The 21,838-nt window shown below is 56.6% G+C and overlaps 10 protein-coding genes across 10 annotated transcripts; 6 read left to right on the top strand and 4 right to left on the bottom strand.

Annotated features, from left to right (window-relative positions):
- Window positions 1-237: 237 nt before the first annotated feature.
- Window positions 238-2,182, bottom strand: BKA78DRAFT_307686 (RmlC-like cupin domain-containing protein). The gene is made up of 2 exons (XM_066887883.1): window positions 1,794-2,182; window positions 238-1,649 (listed from the first exon to the last, which is right to left on the bottom strand). The coding sequence occupies exons 1-2, from the start codon at window positions 2,134-2,136 to the stop codon at window positions 514-516; spliced, it is 1,479 nt and encodes a 492-aa protein (XP_066748574.1). The 5' UTR covers window positions 2,137-2,182; the 3' UTR covers window positions 238-513.
- Window positions 2,183-3,479: 1,297 nt separating this feature from the next.
- BKA78DRAFT_350516 (uncharacterized protein) lies at window positions 3,480-4,256 on the bottom strand (the record flags this gene model as incomplete). The annotated part of the gene is made up of 2 exons (XM_066891013.1): window positions 3,480-3,615; window positions 3,670-4,256. 2 exons carry the CDS (start codon window positions 4,254-4,256, stop codon window positions 3,480-3,482), a joined length of 723 nt encoding a protein of 240 aa, XP_066748573.1.
- An 84-nt stretch (window positions 4,257-4,340) lies between these two features.
- Window positions 4,341-5,629, top strand: BKA78DRAFT_377702 (mitochondrial 37S ribosomal protein mS35). Its single transcript, XM_066892882.1, has 2 exons — window positions 4,341-4,856; window positions 4,906-5,629. The coding sequence occupies exons 1-2, from the start codon at window positions 4,370-4,372 to the stop codon at window positions 5,499-5,501; spliced, it is 1,083 nt and encodes a 360-aa protein (XP_066748572.1). The 5' UTR covers window positions 4,341-4,369; the 3' UTR covers window positions 5,502-5,629.
- A 238-nt stretch (window positions 5,630-5,867) lies between these two features.
- On the top strand, window positions 5,868-6,845 carry BKA78DRAFT_350514 (uncharacterized protein; the record flags this gene model as incomplete). The annotated part of the gene is made up of 3 exons (XM_066891012.1): window positions 5,868-5,876; window positions 5,929-6,204; window positions 6,264-6,845. 3 exons carry the CDS (start codon window positions 5,868-5,870, stop codon window positions 6,843-6,845), a joined length of 867 nt encoding a protein of 288 aa, XP_066748571.1.
- A 1,602-nt stretch (window positions 6,846-8,447) lies between these two features.
- Window positions 8,448-8,723, top strand: BKA78DRAFT_350513 (uncharacterized protein; the record flags this gene model as incomplete). The annotated part of the gene is made up of 2 exons (XM_066891011.1): window positions 8,448-8,623; window positions 8,684-8,723. 2 exons carry the CDS (start codon window positions 8,448-8,450, stop codon window positions 8,721-8,723), a joined length of 216 nt encoding a protein of 71 aa, XP_066748570.1.
- Window positions 8,724-10,480: 1,757 nt separating this feature from the next.
- BKA78DRAFT_350512 (tryptophan synthase beta subunit-like PLP-dependent enzyme) lies at window positions 10,481-11,812 on the top strand (the record flags this gene model as incomplete). The annotated part of the gene is made up of 2 exons (XM_066891010.1): window positions 10,481-10,886; window positions 10,974-11,812. The coding sequence occupies 2 exons, from the start codon at window positions 10,481-10,483 to the stop codon at window positions 11,810-11,812; spliced, it is 1,245 nt and encodes a 414-aa protein (XP_066748569.1).
- Window positions 11,813-11,930: 118 nt separating this feature from the next.
- On the bottom strand, window positions 11,931-12,929 carry BKA78DRAFT_350511 (dihydrofolate reductase-like domain-containing protein; the record flags this gene model as incomplete). Its single annotated transcript, XM_066891009.1, has 2 exons — window positions 11,931-12,410; window positions 12,462-12,929. The coding sequence occupies 2 exons, from the start codon at window positions 12,927-12,929 to the stop codon at window positions 11,931-11,933; spliced, it is 948 nt and encodes a 315-aa protein (XP_066748568.1).
- A 1,729-nt stretch (window positions 12,930-14,658) lies between these two features.
- BKA78DRAFT_245880 (chitin synthase-domain-containing protein) lies at window positions 14,659-17,538 on the bottom strand (the record flags this gene model as incomplete). Its single annotated transcript, XM_066884160.1, has 4 exons — window positions 14,659-14,796; window positions 14,853-16,547; window positions 16,592-16,953; window positions 16,998-17,538. The coding sequence occupies 4 exons, from the start codon at window positions 17,536-17,538 to the stop codon at window positions 14,659-14,661; spliced, it is 2,736 nt and encodes a 911-aa protein (XP_066748567.1).
- Window positions 17,539-19,097: 1,559 nt separating this feature from the next.
- On the top strand, window positions 19,098-20,374 carry BKA78DRAFT_350509 (uncharacterized protein; the record flags this gene model as incomplete). The annotated part of the gene is made up of 3 exons (XM_066891008.1): window positions 19,098-19,604; window positions 20,010-20,082; window positions 20,142-20,374. The coding sequence occupies 3 exons, from the start codon at window positions 19,098-19,100 to the stop codon at window positions 20,372-20,374; spliced, it is 813 nt and encodes a 270-aa protein (XP_066748566.1).
- Window positions 20,375-20,446: 72 nt separating this feature from the next.
- BKA78DRAFT_307667 (ubiquitin-conjugating enzyme/RWD-like protein) lies at window positions 20,447-21,838 on the top strand. Its single transcript, XM_066887882.1, has 3 exons — window positions 20,447-20,893; window positions 20,967-21,256; window positions 21,315-21,838. Exons 1-3 carry the CDS (start codon window positions 20,788-20,790, stop codon window positions 21,471-21,473), a joined length of 555 nt encoding a protein of 184 aa, XP_066748565.1. The 5' UTR covers window positions 20,447-20,787; the 3' UTR covers window positions 21,474-21,838.

Here is a 21,838-nt window from a genome sequence, read left to right as displayed (position 1 = left end):
GGTGCGGTGCAGGGATGGGGGATGGGTGTTTGGATGGTCGGCTTGGCGGCGGAGGTCCTGCTGCTATGCGCGCGGAACAGCTGTGTTGCTTGGATGTGGTTGCGGTTGCGGTTGCGAGGGCTTGCTGATGCTGGGTTGGAGGTGTTGGCTTGGGTGGTTGGGTTTGCCGTTGGATTGGGCTGCCCGGAGTCGCGGTCGCAAATTTTGGTTTTTTGATCATGATTGTTTGATTGATTGACCTGATGACTGAAGACATGAACTCAATAGGACAAATTGATGACCATATCGCACTTGTTATAGTGCTTGTAATTCGAGAGCAAAAGATAGCTTCCAGACTATGATATGGACAAAATGATATAAGGACAGACAGAAATAAGACATCAGAAGATGGATACAAGAAGCAAAGGACAGGCCTGCGCAATTCAAATCGAAAAGAAGCGCAGTAATGATATGATGACAATCAAAAATATTGCTGGACGTCAACCACGCAACGTCATCCCCTTAGCGCAAACATTACAACGGCTCGTCATTAAAGTCCGTCTGCAGCAGATTCGGATCTCCGGGCAAAATGAACTGCTTCGTCTTCGGCAGCTTGCTAATAAACGCATCATCTACGTTCAAATGGTCCTTGACGATCTGGCTCGGCGTAAGACCCAGCCACTGAGCGACACTGATATCGTTGTACACAGGCGCAAGCAGCACCTCAAGATACGTGAGCGTCTCGTTGCCGGTGTTCTCGATGTAATGCGAGTCGGGCACGGGGACGTATCCCACATCGCCGGCCGCAAAGTCAAACGTGCGCGAGCTCTCGGGCGCGTCGAAGACAGTGACGCGGCCTTGCCCGCTGAGGAAGAAGGACCACTCGTCGCTCGTTGTGTGCCAGTGCAGCTCGCGCATGGCGCCGGGCTCGACGGTGAAGAGCGCGGCGGCGAAGTTGGACGCGATGGGGAAGGACTTGGGGTCGATGATTTTGACCGTGCCGCCAGGGACTCGGTACGGTTCCTGGGCGCTCAGGTGATAGCTGTAGCTGTCTCTGACGGGAATGGAGCCTGCGGGGCCCGTCACGTTTTGCTCCGAAATGTCCTTGGGCGCGGGAGTGCCGGGGAAGATGTAAAGTTGCTCTTCGGGAATGTTGGCGAGGGCTTGCAGGTCTGTCCGGAAGTTCTTTGCGAGGACCGACCGCGGGTTTCTGGCGAAGAGCTCCGAGACAAGGAAGGTGCCGTCCTCGCTGAACTTGCCGTCGTCGAAGACAAGCAGGAATTCGCAGCCATTTTCGAGGGCTTGGATGGAGTGTGGTTTTCCTGCGGGAAAGAACCAGACGTCGCCCTCCTGCAAGTCGTCGACGAAGGACTGGCCGTCTTCGTCCACGGCGGCGATTCTGACACTGCCATTCAACATGAGAGCCCACTCGTCTTGCTTGTGCCAGTGGAGCTCGCGGTAAGCGTGGGGCTCAAGACGCATGTCAACTCCTGCCATTGCGGTTGCGACGGGGAGCTCGTTGACGTTCTGCTGGCGCGCCCAGCCTGCGCTCTTCAGTCCCGCACGGTTGTGGGAGATTCCCATGGGCCATTTGGCGTTGGGCACATCGCCTTTGTCAGTGCCTGGAGAAGCGAACAGATCACTGTTGAGCCTGTCATAGGCCTCGGTACCTGAGATGACGTTAGTAATAAACTCCAAACAGTGTGCTAGTGGGGAATATGGGGTGGAGACTGCGGAGATGCGCTCAACGCTAGTCCGAAGCATCTTCTTCATTCTGCTGTTGCGGTTGTGATCAAAACTAGAAAGAGACTTACGTGGACCAGGGTCAGTAGGAGCATCTGTCCCACCACGAATAGGCTGAGGATTCCTGACCGTCGAGAGATCAAGATACAATCCAATGTCTGGTTCCTCAGACTGTCCCGGGGCAAGCTCAAAGTCCGACGGCGGAATCACGGTTGTCTCCAGGGACAAGGGGTTCGATGGATTGTACCCCAGAAGTGACTCTGGTCCGCGGGGGTCTCCAGATGCGCCTGGGGGACCATTGACGATTCCCTCGTTTCCTGCCGCTGTGTTCTCTTGAGAGGCAGGCAAAGCAATTGCCTGGCCCAGAAAAAGAGCAGCAGAAAGCGAGTTGAGGAGGCTACTCGGATGTTTCATGGTTGTGATGTGATTTTGCAAGAAAAACAAGTGCGTTGAAAAGAGATAGAACGAATACACCAAGCTTGAGAAGTGCGCCAAACCATCTCTCTATATATCTACAGATACACAGTACAGTCGGTCGTCGAGGTCGCGTCTGCTCTCACCTTGGAGCCAATGGGATATGACGTACGCATGACCGACGCCTGTGCTGCGGACCTATCTGTAGGTGCCGTGGCGATGGTACCTTACCAGGGAAAGTAATACAGAGAGAGTAGCAGGCATACCGTTGCCGGTCTTGCCGAGCTTACAGACGCCTAACATGGGCCAGTGTTAGTGCCCGGTGGTGACAGAAGTTGGCACTCAAAATCTGGGCGATCAAGAAGTCTCGGCGGAGGCCGTCCAAGTTGGGCCGTGAGCAGTGCTTGGGCAAAAATGATTCAAAAACTGTCCATTTTTTCAACTCCGTAGCTTCATTTGGCGCAAGACTTCCGAAAGCAAGTCGCGGAAATAATGGCAAGATGGCGAGTGTTGATGCAAGCGGTGGATACCATGTATGTGCTCTGACCCACAGCTTGATGCTGGGATAGCGGGGTGGCGGGGATGGAGTCTGTCACCACGCTCAGCACGGCACACTTTACCGAAAATCGAGGAGCGGACGGGGATGTCGACTTGGCAAAAGCTTGAGAAAGCTTGGGTGGTTTTCACCTTTCCATTGGGCGTTAGTGGGACTCTGTAGGGCGCAAGATTGGTGATGGCATTGCATACCGTTAATCAGCATGCTCCCAAACCATGCCGCCGGCTCGACCGCTCCATTTTGTCCACCAATGCAAGCGCCCAAGGCCAAGCCACAAGTAACCCGACCGTCTGTCACCTCTGCCGCTGCTCCCGCGCCGTAAGTCCGACTTGCGATCAGTAAGTCAACCGTCAAATCCAATGCCTTGCTATCTTGCCCAACCCGAATCGCGACTTCCAAGAGCCTCCAGGCATTGTCCAATCACGACACCCTGATGTTCGGGATGCCTGAACGTCGGCGACCAGAAACTTTCACTCCGTCCTTCAGCTTGCTGCCTGCTTTCGATTGTGCCTCATTTTCTCAATGAGCACCGCCTTACTTGCAATATTGGGTACTGCAAATGCTGTCCAATAACGGGTGGTGAAAAGGTCCGCAAACATTGAAGTGCAGGTAAAAAGCGGTTCAAAACCAGGGAGTTCCCCTTGGTATGGCGGTTGAAAGATCTCCATCCGCAAAACGTCATGTGCAGCGGCATGACGCTCAAGTGGCTGCGCCAAAACGTCTTCGCCAGCTCTTGAGGCGGTGTTGGATATGGCGTTGGCGCGATTTTCGCGCGCCAATCATGGGATTAATCCAGGAAGCCCATTTCTTCGTCCATAACTCCCTGAAGCCCGTGAGCGGCTCGGTCACTACTGTTGATGGGAGGCCACGATCTAATCTTCTGTCGAAGTCGCTCTGCCTCTTGAATGGCCGGAACAAGGTTACTGCAACGGATCGTCAGCCTCGCCAAGTTACTTCCGTGTCCTCAAATAGCTCACTCTAGCTTGCCGTGTACAACGTAGCCCTGCTGCTCGAGTACCTCTGCCAGTTCCAATTGATGGTTGTCCAGAAGACTTGGGTTCGGCACAACGACAAGAGGGACGTTCAGCCGCAAAGCATCGAGGATGGAGCCGGAGCCTGGAGCACTGTTAGAGGATTGTGATAGGATGGTCGAAAGATCCTGGCGATGGAGCGCACCGGCATGGCTGACTACCAAGCCCTCATTGCTGCCGTCCAGTGGGCTGCCTTTGACGAGCTTCATGTGCTCAACGAGGCCATATTGGGAGAACCCGAACCCATCGATCTTGATACTGGAGCTTCCAGCCGTGCTTTTGACTAGCTCATCGAACAACGGCTTACCGTCCTTGCCGTACTGGACGAGCAAGTTGGTGTAGCCTGTCGCGGCGAGGGCTGCGAGGACGTCGGGCTGGAAACAGCCTTTGATCAGGGTGTCGAAGGCCGCGGTCGCTCCAATGGTAACGAAGCAGTACTTTTTAGGGGGCACTCCAACTTGTGGCATTCTTGGAGCGTATGCCCATAAATAGGATTGGTAGTCGTTGGGGTTTGGAGGTTGTGGGGAAGACATGACGGGCGGATGATTCGCGCCCCGCGAAGCGGCCGCCAAGAAATCGAGTCGGCAAAGATTCTGGAGAGACGACGTCGACAACCACCTCACCGCCCGCTCACCTGCCACCAACAATGGCCTCTGCCTCGAAGAATGTGAGCTTCTATGCTCGCTCCTGGGTGGGCACTTGCCAATCACGCACTGTCGCTCAATGTGCCCGCGATGGTGTCGCTCCGCCGCGACCGCAGCTCCAACGAGGCTTCTCGTCGACGCCGATGCGATCAGCAAAAGAGAAGGCCAAGCCCCAAGTCAAGCGCACCGACCCGGCCAGAGATGCTGAGGAAGCGCAGTATGAAGAGTTCAAGCAGATGTTTGGTGAACTCCCGTCGAGGCGCACAATGGCTCAAGAGACGTTGAAGGGTATCCGCCTGCCCGAGTCGCTGGCGAACAGGAAGAAGAGGGAGCAAAAAGGATTCTGGAATGAGGGAGAGCCTTCGGCAGGTGAAGATGACAAGTGGGAGGGAGATGATATTCCGACGTTTGGTCACGCCGAGTTGGACCAGCAGAGGGAAATCCGCGATTACATGCGCAAGGCGGCGTGGGAGATGCCGCTGCTCGCAAGTACGCGCCTTCCGTCGCAATTGATCATCACAGACTGACGTGATTTCAGAGTACGCAAAGCCCTTCCAGCCTCCCACCGAGCAGACTCCGCTACGCTTCCGCTACACCACATACATGGGCGAATCTCACCCAGCCCAGAACAAAGTCACGGTTCAATTCAGCGTCCACGATCTGCCCAACCTGACGCAAGTGCAAAAGGACAAGCTGATCAAGCTTTCTGGACCACGCTACAACCCCGAGACGGGCACCGTGAAGATGAGCGCCGAGAACTTCCAGACGCAGGCACAGAACAAGCGCTACCTCGGCCAGCTCATCAAGAACCTCCTCGACGAGGCCAGAAATCCGAAGGACACCTTTGCCGACCTGCCGTTTGACTTTCGACACCACAAGCCCAAGCCTTGGCATCAATTCCCGGCGGAGTGGGCCATGTCGGCAGACCGCCGGAAGGCCTTGGATGCGAAGTGGCAGGAGAGACTTCAGATTGATCAGGAGCGGATCGACAACAACAGGCTGATTGACGGAGCCAGCATCATTGAAAAGAATCTCAACCCGGATCTCCTGTTTGGACAATCTGAAGAGGCTGCGATTCATGTGCAGCAGCAAAAGACTTCGAAGAGGCCGCAGACCATGGGTATCAGGCAGTAGTCACGCACTAGGACAGACGGAGAGAAATAGATGTATCATAGCAGCTTGACTGGAGCTACAACATGCGATTAGTATGAGACCGAATCGTCACGGACTGTCAGCAACATGCAGAGCATCATGAACGTGAACAATACGTCCAACAGCTCCAAATTCACCATGCGCCATGGATTGAGATGATCTGGGATCCCCTTGCATAGGGTATGGGTTCACGTGATGTCGCGTCGACGGTAAACAGGGAGAGCTTATCGTATCGGCGGAGACGCGATCAGAGACGGCCCTGGCAAGCTGTCTTGTTATTCGAACTCGCCCTTTCTTCAACCTCACCTCCTCAATTCCCACAATTGTGTCGCAAGTGTCTCAGCAAAAATGACCACTGTATGCTCAATCATTTTCAGGACAGGAATACTAATCTTATGCACATGACTAGGAAAACAGACGCGTCCTAGGCGACATTAGCAACGCGCCCCCGCCAGTGCCGGCGATTGATTTGACTGGCAAAGCGCCGAACCCTCCAGCAAAGCGACCAGCACCACAAGATGAACCCTCTGGAGAAGAAGACGACCGGCCTCTTTGGTGCATCATCGAAGACCGATCCATGGAGGGGGTGGACCTGGACAAGGACTGCAACCAAGTGCGTCGCATGATCCACCGCCTCATCGACAACGGCGCCATGAAAATAGGCGAGTTTTGCAACATCATCAATGTTTCAAACAAGTCGTCACATACGGAAAAGCCTTCATCTACTTCCAATGGCGCGACGAGCAAGGCCTCAAGCTGCCCACTGCAGGCAGCAAGAAGCAAAAGACGAACAGCAAGGAAGCTACGCCACAGGCCAGCAATGACGACAAGCAAACCAAAACCGCAAAGACCAAAAAGGAGAGCGGCGCCATCACCGCGGCCCACCTCGCCGACATCAAGCTGCCCAAGGAAGACGTCGACGACGTCGAGGTCTACGACAGCTGCGACGAGATCCGCAAAAAGATCAACGCGCACCTACGCGTGCCGGGCGTGACACAAGCACAGTTCTGCCGCGACCTCGCCGCCCAGCTGCACACGCCCGCGAAGCCCACCAATATCCAGTCCCGCCAGCTGACGGCCTTTCGCGACAAAAAGGGGCCCGACGCCGGCAACACGAGCGTCGTCTACTACGCCGCCTACATCTTCTTCGAGAAGATCAGGATCAAGGATGGCAAGCCGAAGAGCAGCCACCGCCTCGGCATGGAGAAGACCTGGGTTGGCGGTATGGATATCAAGAGGCCGGCCCACAAGAGGAGTGTGTGGGTTGGCCCGAATGTCAAGTCTGTTAGGCAGGATCAGTTTGGCAAATTCAGCGTGACCTACTGAAGAGCTGGTTCGGATGTCGAAGTCGATGCTGAGTGTACGACCACGGTCGAATCTTTTAGTCTCTCCTTTGCGGTCTGGCACCGCTTGCTGTCTCTGAGCCGCCCGAGCTTGAGCGGACGTCGTCTTCCAGAATGGAAGGCAGTATCGTGCTCGAAGACTTGGCGGCCTAAAATCGGGTGTTGGTTTTCCTGTTGTATGGTAGCGAAAAGACGCTCTTTGGCTAGGCTGATCACGCGTTTTGTTCAGGAAAGATTGATGACCACGAAATCGACTGGACTTTTGTTCCACATGCTTCCACCGTTGCGCCTGGAAACCGGCCAGGTGGGAAGTCGTTGGGTCTGTCTTGCCCAGTTAGGCTGGGTGTCCAGCATTCTCAACTTTGGTAGAACCGTGCGCGGATATCACCGTCAACTGCCGGTGACTCTACGTCCTACAACCGACCACGTTTCCAACTTGGGTAGAAGCGGATATCACAGCCGACGCCGGTGACTATATCCTCGAAGCCGCCAAGTCCCCCCTCCCCTGGCCCTACTTTTCAGGAACAGCGTCAAGTGTCAGATCCTCGACCCTTGGGCGAGTTCAACCAACTTTGGTAGAGCCTTGCGCGAATATCGCAGCTGACTGCCAATGCCTCTATGTCCTACGAATCCGTAGTGAACCCGAGCCTCGTGCGCTAAGTCCCGCTCCCCGAGCCAGGTGCAATGTTATGTGCTAGAAGCTTTACCCCTGGATAAGCCTAACCTTGACTGATCACATTTCCAACTTTGAAAGAACCATGCGCAAGAGTTGCAGCTGATTGCCGGGTACTCTACGCCCTAGACCCACTGGCACGGTGGGTGATGAAAGAAATTTCTATTCCAAGAATCTTCGTCACCAAGTCAGAACACGTAGAGACGTGGAGTGCTCAATCGATTGCTGCTTTAAGCATAGAGAATTTTCTCTCTTGGTGGATAGTCACAAGGAGAATTCAAGCGCTTACGTCTAAGTGCGCGACGACTTGAAGCTGAGCTCAAGTTGGATTTCTTTCATCACCTACTGTGCCGGTACGGATGGATATCAAAATCTGGTACCGGGTCGAAAAAAAAAAAAAAAAAAACAGCGCAGACAACCACAACCAACGTCTCTTCCCCGCGAGAAGAGTCACAGTCTCTACCGCAGTCTCTGGGCTGCTGGAGGGTCTCTGAGAGTATAAAAGCCTCTCTTTCCCCCAGGTCTTCTCTCTCCAGAACATCCGACGACCGTGCAGCAACGCAAAAGATCTCTGTGACGCACACAAAAACGCTCCAGTCTCGACTGCTCCCGCATCGCAGAATCTCTTGCATCCACTTCTGGTTCCTCACGGACAAACAAAGGCACGCACTTCCACCACCACAGCGGCTTCGACTCTCGCAAGACCACCCCTTCTATCCCGGGCAGGTCACAGCCCATTTTTTCCCGCAAACAACGGTCTTGCGCCCTCCAAGTGCCTGCTCCCACAAGGAACTGCCTCTGCCGCCCTCCCATCCGGTTAAGAACCAGATACGAGTCGTCCGGCTGTCCTAGGAGCAGTCGAGCCATCTCCCTTTCAATCCTCAAAAACACTACGCCAACATCTCACCCACCATGATCTTCTCCGCCCTCAAGAAGATCGCCAAAAAGGGCGCCTTTTGGTGCTCCGCCGCGTCGGAGTCCGCCTCGACGGAGGGCCTGGACGAGTGGCAGCGCGTCATGCGCAAACACATCCTCCGACGGGAGGCGGCGGCTGCGAAAGCGGCTGCCAAAGCCGACAAGAAGGCGCGGTCGGCGGAGAAGCGGGCGCGGCGTGCTGAGAAGCCGCCGTTGAAGCGCGCTCCGTACAGCTCGGTGGCCTTTGGGACATCGGGTTATTACAACTACTAGCGTCGTTGCTTTTTCTTTTCCTTTGTTAGCGGTGCTGCGTTTGGGTCTGCTTTTTATACGGCGTTTTTGGGTCGCGTTCTGGGGGCGTTTGGCGTTTTTGCTTTTGCCTGGCGACAGGTCCACACGTCCACGTCGTGCCAGGCGGGAACTTCTCTTTGAGAGTTGCGAAGATGGACCTTTTCTTTTGTCAGTTTTCGTCTTGGGTTTTGTTTTGCTTCTCTTGATTTGGTCTGGTGTCTTTTCGTTTCTCCTTTTCATTGGGCCTCCGTCGTACCTTCTTATCATTTTCCCCCTTAATCCACAACATCACCACCAAGCCCTTTTCACGGCCACTATCCTCGTCAACTTGGCTGGTCAGTTTTTCTTATCCTTCAAACATCGCGTCGTCCAAACATCATCATCATCTCCCTTCTCCGCGTCGTCGAGACACCCTTCTCTCCACCCTCTCGAATTCCGCTTTTTACCTCTTGCCCTTGGCCTGTCAGTCTCGCGTCCTCACAGCTCGTCATTGCCCTTTTCGAGTCTTACCATTTTGACACCTTCCCGCACCTCCTCCGCTGCATCTCCATCGCGGCCTCCCCCTATCACATCTGCCTTCAACCCATGCCATCGCGTCCAAGCTCTCCATACTCCCCCATCAACCCAAAACCGGCCAACATCTTCCCTCCTCACCATTCCACCACCCACAACACCAAAAACTACCACCACCTCGCCTCCTCCCTACCCCTTTTTCCGGTGGCGGTCTGACCAGCCCTTCCCCTCCTCACCTCCACTCTTACCACACACCCACCACCTGTTTGACTTTTGTGCTGCGTTCCGCTCTGCTCGACTTTGCGAATTTCGCGGATCGAGCGGAGCGGTTCAGTGAGTGGAGATTCTTGCTTGTCGAGCTCTTCGCTGGGTGTAGCTCTGGCTTTACGGAATGGGAGTGCAAAGACGCGGCGGATGACGACGGCAAGATGAGATGAGGCGGGGGAAGATGGCAACGTAGGACGGAAAATGAAAACTGAGGGAGGGAGTTTGGAGGCTCATTCTTACCAATTGTTGCTTTTTCCCGTGGTTTGAGTCAATGTTGTCTGGCGTGTTGCCAGGGTGTCTGTTGTTGTTTTTGCTGTCTTTCTTTCGCGCATGCCTTCTTCATCTTCACGCTTTGACATGCAGATGGACGGATGGCAGGACCGAGCAGCCGCCTCAATATCGCTCCACCACCTACATGCACACCGCCCATCTTGCGCGCAAAAGCCATCGCTTGCTCTCTTTGCCATTGCCGTCTACAACTGGAGATACGTCGTCGTCCAAACCACGCAACCCGCCAGGCACCAAGGCACCAGTCATCCCATCGCTCGCCAATGCACCGACGGACTCCCGTCGGCTCGGCCCACGTCGCCCGTTGCCGATGACGTCCGCCCGGGATCGGCAGCGCCCGCGGGCAGCGCAACGGCTGAATTGTCAAGCGCGGGGTGGTTATCGCGACAACTATCTGCCTTTTTGACTGGGCGCGTTTTTCTTTGCTGGCCGCAAGTAGGGGTAGGAATTGGGCTGGAAATGCTGTGACGCTCTCAATCCTTTTCTCTTCTGGTCTCTCCGTTGCTTTTCTCTCACCTTCGCGTCCGTCCATCTTACTTGCGTACCCCGCTCGCTCTCCCTCACCACCGCGCAGGCTGTTCATCTGTTGTCTACATACATCCTGATCTTGTTCCTCCTCCCCCTTCCCTCCTCCCTCCTCCCCCGGGCACCCCAGCAATCGCACGCACGCAATGGCGGACCCCTCAACCTGCCCCCCGCTCACCCGCGCGTCCGTCCTGGCCGCCCACGCCGCCATCAAGCCCTTGATCCACCGCACCCCCGTCGCCACGAGCACCACGCTTTCGGCCTTTGCCAGCGCGCCGCAGCGCGACGACGAGTTGGAGGGCGCGAGTGGGTATTTTCCTGATGGTGACGGAGGAGCCAGTAAAGAGAAGCAGAGTGGGGAGGAAGAGCATGGGGAAGCTGGAAGTGGCAAGACTGAGGCAAAGCCTCCGGCGGCCAAACCGACGATGCGCCTCTTCTTCAAATGCGAGAACCAGCAGCGCGTCGGCGCGTTCAAGGCGCGCGGCGCCTTCCACGCCCTGTCGCGGCTGAGCGACGAGCAGCTGGCGCGGGGCGTCGTCACGCACAGCTCAGGTACCTACTCCCTCCCTCCCTCCCAAAACCTCCAACTCCCATTCCCCCAATCCAACTCAAGCCTTGACGGCTCTAACACCCGCCCAGGCAACCACGCAGCGGCGCTCTCCCTCGCCGCCCGCACCCGCCACATCCCCGCGTACATCGTGATGCCATCCATATCCACGCCCTCCAAAATCGCCGCGACGCGCGGCTACGGCGCGCGGATCCGCTTCAGCGGCAGCACGGCGCCGGAGCGCGAAGCCGTGGTGCGCGACGTTATTGCCGAAACGGGCGCGCTGCTCGTCCCGCCGTACGACCATCCGGACATTGTGCTGGGCCAGGGGACGCTGGCGGTCGAGTTTGAGGAGGACGTTGCGAGCATGGTGAAGGGGGAGGGAGGGGTTGGGGCGAGAGGGGTTGGGGCGAGAGGGGCGTATGGCAGGAGGGGTGGCAAAGGCCTGGACGCGGTGATCGCGCCATGCGGCGGCGGCGGCATGCTCAGCGGCATCGCGACCGCGCTGGGCGGGACGGGGATACGCGTGTTTGGCGCCGAACCGTCCTTCCAAGGCGCCGACGACGCGCGCCGCGGCCTGCTCTCTGGCTCGCGCATACCCGCCGTCAGCTCCCTCACCATCGCCGACGGGGTGCGCACGCCCGTGGGCGAGATACCGTGGAGCGTCATCAGCGATCCGGAAAAGGTAAAGGGCATTTTCGCCGTCAGTGAAGAGGAGATTAAGAAAGCGCTGAGGCTGTTGATGGAGCGCATGAAGGTGTTTGTGGAGCCGACGGCGGCGCTGGGGCTGGCGGTTGCGTTGTATAATGAGGAGTTTAGGAGACTGGTGGAGAGGGAGGCGGGGGAGGAGGGGTGGAATGTGGGGGTGGTGTTGAGTGGTGGGAATACGACGATGGAGGCGCTTGCGAAGTTGTACGGGCCGGCTGAATGAAGATGGTTTGGGGAGAGGACGTGGAGGATGGAGCTATGTGGTGGCATCGGTGCGTAGAGGAGATGAGATGGAAGGATCAAAAGACGACCTTCCCATTTTCAACCCCCTGAACCACCCCTTATCGCCCGCCCAACCGCCCACAAAGCACGACATCCTCGCCCATCGGTGTCCATCGCACATCCCTCAACCTCGCCACACCCATCCCCATCCCCTTCTTCTCTCCCTCTCCCTCCTCCTCCTCACCCCCCCTCTCCGGACACACCACAACCCCACCCCTCCCCAACCACGTGGGCGCAATCGTCACAACAATCGAGTCGACCAGCCCGCTACTCGCCGGCTCCAGCAGCTTATTGATGACGCCGGCGCCGCCCTCGATCATGACGCTGCGGATGCCGTGGCGCGCGAGGAGTGCGAGGATGGAGGGCCAGGCGAAGGAGTTGTCGGGGGACACGGGCAGCGTGATGACACGGCCGCCCGCAGCCTCAAGCAGCGCGATGGCGGAGGCCGGGATGCGCGGGAGAGAGCTCGAGTCGATCAGGATCCACGGCGCGCGGCCGGCGCCCTGCTGGGCGAGTTGGAGGACTTGTGCGATGCCCTTCTGCTTCCCATCAACCCCCTCCCCATCCCCATCATGCTCCCCCCACCACACCCACCTGGCCCTCGCATCCAACACGACCGGCCTCGGCTGCCCCTCCAAGCCCACCCCACCATACCCGCCCACGCCCTCAACGCGGCAATTCAGACTGGGGTCGTCGGCCATGGCCGTCCCGGCGCCGATCAGGATGGCGTCGTGCCGGCTGCGCAGGTGGTGCGTCATGGCTTTTGAGAGCGGCCCGCTGAGCGCGGTGCGCACGCCGGGCGCGAGCGAGAGGGAGGAGTCGAGGGAGGTTGCGAAGGTTAGGGTTGTGAAGGGGCGCGTGGAGTGCGGAGATTGGGGGTTGGTGGTTTGAGGGGGGGATGAGGTGGATGGAGGAAGGTAGGGCGAGAGTGGGGCGGCGAGGGAGGAGGGGAAGTGGAGGGAGTTGCGCGTTGGTGGTTGTGGTTGTGGTGGTGCTGATGGAGCTGTTGTTTGTGCTCCGGCAGCCGAGTGCGGCGGTGGTGGTGCGTCGTCGGCCATGGTGGATTGGATGGATGGACGTCAAGATTGCAAGACGGGTGTCGACCGTGTTGCCTCAATCTCTTCCCCTCTGTATCCTAGCTCTTACAACTCTGTCCCCTTCCGGCAGTCCTCAATCGTCTTGAGCACAAGACTTTTCCTCAGTCGCCGTGCGTGACAAGACTTTTCCGCAGCCGCTCTTGCAGTCTCAGAGTCAATCTCAACCCGTCGATTGGCAAATACAGGAGCTTGAGGTCGAGCTCGACGTCGATTTTGGAGGCTAGGAGTTGATTGAATGCCCTTGGACAGGATGGGGTGTGAAGGTCAAGAGGGGAGCAAAGAGAGAAAGATGAGAAGGGAGAATGCCCGGTGTGCCGTGCGTGCTTCCCGATTCCCAATTGAAGAGAATGGGTACGAAAATGGCGGTTTGTCTCCTGTCGTCCGTTATCGTCGACGTCGAATAGCGACAAAGTTTCGAGGATGAAGAGGCGGAAGAGAGTTCTCGGCCTGAGGTCCACTCGTCGATATTGTGCACGGACCACACACGCTCGACCACGCAACCTGACCTTTCTCAAACTCACCACCAACTCTACTAGCCACACCAGCGTGACGCAATCCAGTGATAAACGTTAGCTCGCAGTGGTAGCTCGCGGGAAGTACCTTACGCCAAAAAAAATCAAGGCTTTGACTTCCGTCGCATCATTCCTGAGCCACAAGCTTATTGAGACGACGAGCGTTGAGCGAAACGCGTGCGCGATGGAGGCGTGGTAGGTAGTCACCAGTGAGCAGAGCGCCGGACATCTGCGTATATACAACGAGCAAGAAGAACGGAAGAGGGGAGAAACGGTTTGCAGAGAAAGTCGGTGGTTGGGGAAGCGACCACTCCACAGCGCGTCTGGCGCAATACTGCGATAAACGTTGGCTAGCTAGCTCGCGGGAAGTACCTTGACCTTGGTCCTTGGAGGACAAGGCTTTCGCGGCCGTCGCGGAAGAGCGCTCATTGCGACGACGACGACGACGACTGACGGCGAACATTTTTGGCGAACATTATGGCGTTTGCTTCTCAGCCAACATGTTGATGAATGGTAATGGATGGGTACCATAGGTTTCTCAATTCATACATACAGCGGGAAGAAGAGGAAGGAGAGGGTTGACATGTCGCTCTGGGTCGAAAAATTGGAGTGGTTGGGGAGAACGTCATGCCGTGCCAAAAAAACGCGTGGTTGAAAATATCGCTGTCAAATGTGCAAACACAAAAAAGGACAAAAACATCCACAACATCCAGAGCTCATCCCGAACATCGTCGTGCAAGCTTTCAAAGGTAGAGGTTGAGAAATTAAGAGAGAGGAAAAAAGGTCGAGAGAAAAAATGTTACAGAAAAAACACCAGACACGCCATGCCGTTGGTATGTCCCCATGTCCCCTCCATCAACCAACCCATCGCATCCCCCTTCCTCCAATCCATCCATTCCCGCCGTTCTGCCATCCTCAGACAAAGTCTTCAGAGACGGACCCGGAACCAAAGACGCAAGCCGTGCCTGTTCGCCCATCACCAATGACCTCCAGACACCGTGCTGCCAGTCATGTAGTTTTCTCAAATCGTTTTCCCTCCTGGTTGGTAGTATTTCACACAAACATCAACATTGCCTTGCACGCGACGAGGCGCCCATGCAGCAAATCCGCAAATCCGCACATCGAAAAAAGTAGTTTTTCGCGGGTATTGTTTTTTTTTCGAGAAGGAAGAAGCTTTCTCATCTCCTGGCGAAGCAGCACAGGATACCAGACTTGCCCAGGAACCACAGGCAGCCCAAGAAGCGGATGAAGGACATGAAGGCCGTCGCCCACAGGAGGGCCTGGAAGAAGCGCGAGGTACGGTTCGAAGCACCGGACTAGTGGTTGTTAGTAAGGTGACGATGATGTTGGAGGGGAAACGAAGAAAACGTACCGTGAAACCAAACTTGTCAAAGTTGTCGCTGGTAATGACAACGGCCAAAAGCGCGTTGGAGAAGATCCATGCAGTCGTCAAGTGGGTACGGAAAGACTTGTACGAGTCGTCAAGACTCTTGGCCGTGTCTTCGGGCTCGGGAACATAGGGCTGCAGCGCACGCTTGACCGTCTGCTCAAATTGGCTGTCAATGTCGGCTTGCGGCACGTCGGGCTCCTCGATGACCGTGTGCTTGCCGTCGCCGGCCTTTTCAGTCTTTGCAGAGGGTAGCACGTCGGCCTTGTCCGAACCCTTGGTACCCCACGACACGTCGTGCCAGTTGCTGAAGGCGTAGACGTTGAGAATGTTGATGTACGACGACGCAATGAGCAGGTACTGGGGGAACGACGTGAACATGTGCCACGGGTCCAGGTAGAGGAACGAGGCAATGTAGTAGAGACCAAAGGTGGCGGCAAGGGCAATGATGATGATACCAACACCGTCCGAGGAGAAGAAGGACTTGACAAATGCCGACGTCGAGCTCGTGTCCAAACCTTGTTCCGAAGGAGAAGTAAACGCCTGGACCACGAGGTACAACGAGATGACGACAATGTAGAGCTGGATGAAGCCAAAGACGCAGAACGAAATGACGTAGGACCAGCGGGAACCCTTGGGACGGTTACCCAGCGCAAGAATGAACTGGAGCAGCAGGAAGGCGAGGTAACCGTACTTGAGGACCGTGTTGAAAATGGGCGTGACGGTGTTTCCAAAAGGCCAGGCGTTCTTTTGCGCCGTACCGTTACTCGGGTCCGCGGCTTCGGGAATTCCGACAAGATCCATAATGACGGACGTAGTAAGCCAGTAGGAAGCCAGAGCAAACCAAGTGATGAAGAGCTGAGCCGAGTTGTAAATCATTTGGATGTGGAAGAAGAACATGCGGACAAAGTTGTGGCCCGACTTGTACATGCGGCTAAAGTGCATGAGCGAGTAGATACTGGCCGCAAACGAACCGTTGAGCCAACGACGACGCTGTCCGATGAATTCGGGAGCACCTTCGGGCACGTCAGTCTCACCCTTGGAGGCCTTGACGTAGGTCAAATGCCACTTGGATCCAGCCTTGGCGACGAGTTCGAAACACAGAATACGGTCCTCGGCCAAGAACATGTTCTTCTTGAAAATGTTCATGCCCTCGATACCCTTCTTTCCGAGAATCTTCGACAGCGTGTGGTCACCGTGGAAGTACTGCTCCAGCGGGCGACCCATAATCGCACGGAAGCGGTAGGCGGAAAAGGCACCGGGCAACACCGAGACGTAACCAAACGACGACTCGAGCGGCTTGTCCAGAATGTTGGAAATCTTGTACTCGAAATTTTGCGCGGCGACGAGCGGGTTGATGAGGTTCTTCCAGCCCTTGCCCAACATGGCGTGGATTTCACCACAGGCACCACCGAGGTCCTTGTCGTTGTAAAAGGCCTCCCAAAGGGCGAGCAGCGACTTGGTGCCCGGCTTGGTACCAGCGTCGAGCAGAATGCAGACTTCGGGGTTGAGAATCCTGCCAAAGGCGGTAAAGAGCCATCTGTGCGAGTTGATCTTCTTGGTGTTCTTTTGCTTCAAGCAAAACATCATCTGGACAGGGGGGAGGGTGCTGGAGCTGTCATCGTGCGGCCGGATGAGCTGCTGGTTGGGGGTGACGGAAAGCTGGGTCGTGTACTCGAACTGCGATTGTTAGTTTTGGGACTCGAAGTTTGGGTAAAACGTACAATGTGTGCCGTCGTCTCCTTGTCGTCAATGTCTTTCTTCATGATGCCGTCCTGGTAAATGCCGACGGTCGCGAGCAAGTCAAGCGTACCCTTGTCGCAGGGGTCGATACCGTCAAACACCAAACAAACAACAATCTTTTGCCATGCGGGGCCACCCTTGTTCCAGAACTCGGATTTTTTGAGGTTGACAATGTCGCGAATGTTTTGCATGACACCGTGAAGCGTTCTGGCGGTCAGAACCTTGTCTTCGTTGTAGTAGGTAATGGCAATGAGCAGCTCGGTGTGGCGGTTGTACATGGCCGGGCGCAAATTGTAGCCATTCTTGAGCGTAAAGTCGTTGGGGTCGCAAGTGGCGGCCGTGTCTGCGATTGTTAGAGGTGAAGATTTGAGGGAAGAAAAAACCTACATCGCATGTGCGTAAACTCTTCGCTTCCGCTCTCGAGGTCATTCCTGTACTTTGCCTGAATGGCATTTTGAATGGCCGAAGGAACAGGATAGTCGGCACTCAGGACGGCACCCTGGACGAGGCGAACTTTGCGGGTCAAACCACGCTTGAGACCGCCTCCCTGACCACCAGGCTGCTGACGCTGCCGCCATGCCTCTGTCGAGCTCGTCTCGCTCCTGTTGTAGGGTGAAGGGGCCCTGTTGGGAACGCCGAAGGCAGTGGCAGCGTCGGTTCCGCCGTAGACGTCGTCGGCCTCGTTGTAGCCAGCGCTGTAGGCGCTGCTGGCGCTGTAGCCGGGGCCAGTGGCAGTCGAACCGTCGGCGTAGGTCTCGGTCAGGGAATAGGCCGAGACGGGGCGAGGAGCTGGCGAGGGCATTCTGTGGTCGGGGTCGTCAAAGGGACCTGGGTTGGCGCCGGTAGGGTTTGGGTGGAGAAGGGAGCGCTCGACCTCGTGCTCGTCGTCGGAGCCGTCACGGTGAGCTGGATGGTCGTACTGTGACATGGAAGAGATGGTCAGCGAGAAAGAAGGGGTCGGCAGCCTGACGGGGGCTGAGGGGGTTTACTAACACCGGCCCCTGGGCGCATGTCGTTCAAGTTATGGCTGTCGCCATAGCCTCCTGATCCCTGGTATGCCATGGCTTATTTTTTTTGTTTTGGGCTTAGCAAACGAACGCCAGGGCTGATCGTTGAAAGGACGATGGGCAATGCGACTACTTGGACGAGATATTTAAGGGGAGGGGACGGGATTAGGAGAAAAGTTGGCCGGGGCGGCACCAGGGTCGATCAGGATGTGGAGTAAAGGAGGTAGGGCACAGAGAGGGCTTGGCCTGCGCGGGCGAGTCGACGACTGGGGAGCTGGGTGGGTGGGTGGGTGGTTGGAGGGACGGGAATGTTTCAAGTCGCTGCGGCAGCGCCGTCCTGGCCAGAAGAGGTCAAGATCTGGTCGTCAGGAACGGAAACGAGAACGAAGGACGAGAGGAGGTGATGAAGAGGAGAGGAGGGAAGAGGAAGTGGAAGAAGAGGGGTCCAGCAGGAGGAACAAGTCAGCCAAGCTACTGGGAGGGCAGCTCAGGTCTTTGACTGGGAGCTCTTCTTGTCAGAATCTCGTGCAGGGCAGAGGAGCGGCGGGCCTAAAAATAACCGGTGCCAGTGTGTGGTGGCCATCTTCTGAGGGCTCTGTGGTGTCTCTCGCTCCTTCCGTTCTTTGACGGTCTTCTGGAAACGGGCTCACGGGCTCTCTGCCGGCCATTCACAAGTCAAAGCGGTCCCCTTTTTTTTTTTTTCGGCCATGCCCTGTTCGGTGGCTGTGCGGGCTGCGGCATGGAAGCCCTGGCGACTGCAAAAAGCTTTGCCTCTTTGGCTGACAGGTCAACCCTGATGTGAAGTCAGCAGAGATACTTCTTACTGCGCTCGACTGCGACACAATGCTGCTGCACCTCTGTCAGCTTTCACTAAATTCTCGCTCGCTCGTGCAAACCACCGCTGTGCCGTGCGACAGTCCAGCATTCGAGACTGCTGGCCTGTGGGTGGGCGGTGGCTAGCGGCGCTACACTATTGGTTAGCCTGCCGCCCGGCCCGTCTATCGCCAACGCCATCGACTCCAAGCGCCCACGGCTACAGCCTACAGTGCAGCTATACCACCCACCCCCTCCTAGCCCCTTCAATTGGATATTTACCGTTTCGTCTCTACCCGGCTGTCTGCATGTCATTGCTCGCCATTGGCTTTGAAGCCGCTACACGTCATGGCCGCATGTACTCTTCTCTCGGCCGTGCATCTGCCATCTCATTCTACCTTCGTACAAGTGGAGCCGTGCAGGGTCAAGGGCTTTCATTTCGTAAACACCACGGCAATTGTCCCGATCTCTATATTCACCTATATAGTCTGCCCTGCGCTCAGGCCGTCGCGTCCACAGTCAACGACGCTGGAGCTCAATAACTAATTACTAGCTCTGGGCGTAGCGCGCGACCTGCGGGCTGATCCCCCAAAGCCATCTATAGGGCTCATCCTTGGCCGTCAAGGCAAGCCTCGGACACTTCTCCCTAGCCCGCACAAAGAACAAAATGACGTCCTCCATCACGGCCTCAACTCCCGACCATTTGGTCATTGTTGCCTGCCACGCCATCTTCCTCGGCCAGCCAGACTCTCCCGACTGCGACGTTTACGACGCCCAGCAGTGGCATCTTCAATCCTTTCAGAAACCCACCGGCACCATTCCCGGCGAGCACGAGACGTTTTTGCAGCACATTTACGCTGGCCTGTCTGCCTTGGCCTACGGCTCCATCTCGCGCTCCAGCGTCCTGGTCTTTTCCGGAGCGGCCACGGCGCTAGACGTCACCGGCTTGACCGAAGCTCAAAGCTACTTCAACGCCGCAGTTGCCTTGACCCAACGCCTCGGCCAGGGTCACCCTTTCGCCGAATGCTTCAAGTCGCGGACGTTTCTAGACGAGAATGCCACCGACAGCTACCAGAATCTGCTGTTTTCCATCCTCAAGTTTCGACGTCATTTCGGCCGCTACCCGCGCACCGTCAGGGTCATCACCCACGCCTTCAAAACAAAAAGGTTCTTGGTAAGTCTTTGTGCCTATTTTGACTTGTGGCGGTGCTTCCTCCAGGTGGGTCGACGCCACTTGGATGCAACAGGTCACATTCTCTCCAACAAACATGTCGCATGGCCGTCTCCCGCCGAGCTGGTTGATTTCCCTCCTGCAATGATTGCGCCGTCGCTTTTTGTTTCATCTCGTCTTGCCCTCGTCCAAACAGTCTGGGCGTCGACACTCAACACTTGACTCTACACCGTGGCTTTGGCCGCCTGAACTGTCTGAGATGTGCGGTGAGAGCGGTCAGCACGATATACGAGCACGCGGAAATGAGCCCTGGGGCAGCCCCAGAAACACGAGGCGTGGGTCTCATCCAGGGCTCACCACCACGTTGAATTGTTGATGCAACGCTTTCTAACCTCGTGAACCACCAAGGACCTGCACGCAAAGGCGATCCGCTGGCCAAGCGACCGCATCCACGTCCAGGGCATTGACCCGGTGAGCCGCGGTAAGACAAGAAATCACTCTCACCTACGCCTCGAGCACCTCACCTGATGGACGAAATAGCCGTAGACCACGCGCAGAATGTAGACGGCGAGAGCAAGCGGGGTCTGTCTGCATGGACGCAAGATCTCTACGGCATGCACCCGCCGCTCGCCGACAAGAGAGTTGCCAGAGGCTGGCAGCCGTCGGTGCTGCAAGACTTGGGTGAAGGATTGGAGGATGATGTCAAGGCGCTTTTGGCGTATGACGGCGGGAAAGATGGCAACCGTCCATTCGAGGGCCCGCTGCCCTGGTAGACACGGTGGCTGGCTGAATCAGCTTCCCGTTGCAAATGTAAACAATGTCGACATATGATTTTATCCAGCGTCGAGTAATCTCCAAGCAGGCGCGGAGAAGCTTTCAGGTACAACGAATTAAATGCTTGACAGAGTCGTGAGACGTTTGGTTTGACGTCTGCGCTGTGACGCTCGGCTTGGCGGGGCTTTCGGAAAGCCCGACGGGTAGACGTGAACTTGAAGCATTCAGGCACACGACTCATCCACCTCCAACTTTCACCTGTCGCGTTGCAAACCTCCATCGTGCTCTGGAGCAAAGCACTCCGCCCAAGAACTGCTCTCGCATCCTCCACCTCCCCGCCGATTCCTCCCTCTCTCGAAACCACGTCGATCATCGCCGCCGCCGCCCGCCGACAGAGGCACACGCCGCCACCATGCTCAAGATATGGTCGATGAAGCAGAAGCAGCAGCAGGAAGACAATGCCGCGGCAGGACAAAAGAAGAAGAAAGTCACGGCAGCGCAGCTGCGAGTCCAAAAGGGTACCTCCCTCCAATCCGCGCATACACTCCGAACGCGGACCGCCACGAACATGGACTGACAGTCGCCGGGCAGACCTGTCTGAGCTCTCGTTAGGGTCGACCATGAAGACCGAGTTCCCCAACCCGGACGACATTCTCAACTTCATCCTGACCATCGAGCCCGACGAGGGCATGTACAAGGGCGGGCGCTTCCACTTCAGCTTCGCAATCAACCAAAACTTCCCCCACGACCCGCCCAAGGTCAAGTGCACGCAGAAGATCTACCACCCCAACATTGACCTCGAGGGCAACGTGTGTCTGAATATCTTGCGCGAGGATTGGAAGCCCGTCTTGAACCTGAATGCCGTGATTGTCGGGTTGCAGGTGCGTTTTGTCATGGGGTGTATGGCATGGTGTTCGGCAGGCTGACTGACACGCGCAGTTCCTCTTCCTCGAGCCCAACGCGTCGGACCCGCTGAACAAGGAGGCGGCCGAGGACCTCAAGACCAACCGCGAGGGCTTCAAGCGCAACGTCAAGACGGCCATGACGGGCGGCCACGTAAACCGCGTCACCTTTGACCGCACGCTGATGAAGCAATGAGAGGGCGGCGGGAACCGACATGCAACACACGAACGACGAGAGCGAGCATTGCGGGGCGGGGCAGGCGTACATGGTGTGCTGGGACTACTGGCGGGCTTTTCTCCATGGTTTTCAATGAGAGCTGCACGGCACGGGCAGGCTCTTGTCTTTCATATCTGCTGGGAATGGTTTCTATAGAGCGAGCGAGCTTGCGCGCGTAATACACCAGAGGGCATTAGACGTGCTCCGTCGGGTCTTTTTACTGACTCCACTGTTGCTCTTGTCAATGGACGTGTGAGGATGGTGATAATTCACCGCGAGACTATCACTACTGAACGTGTTTGGAGTCTCGCAAAGCGAAGCTGGCGGCAGCCGATATCAAGCTG

This window comes from Phyllosticta capitalensis, assembly GCF_038381095.1.
Source record: "Phyllosticta capitalensis strain CBS 128856 chromosome Unknown BKA78scaffold_2, whole genome shotgun sequence".
Lineage (NCBI taxonomy): Eukaryota > Fungi > Ascomycota > Dothideomycetes > Botryosphaeriales > Phyllostictaceae > Phyllosticta > Phyllosticta capitalensis.
This window is presented reverse-complemented; position numbering and strand designations above follow the sequence as displayed.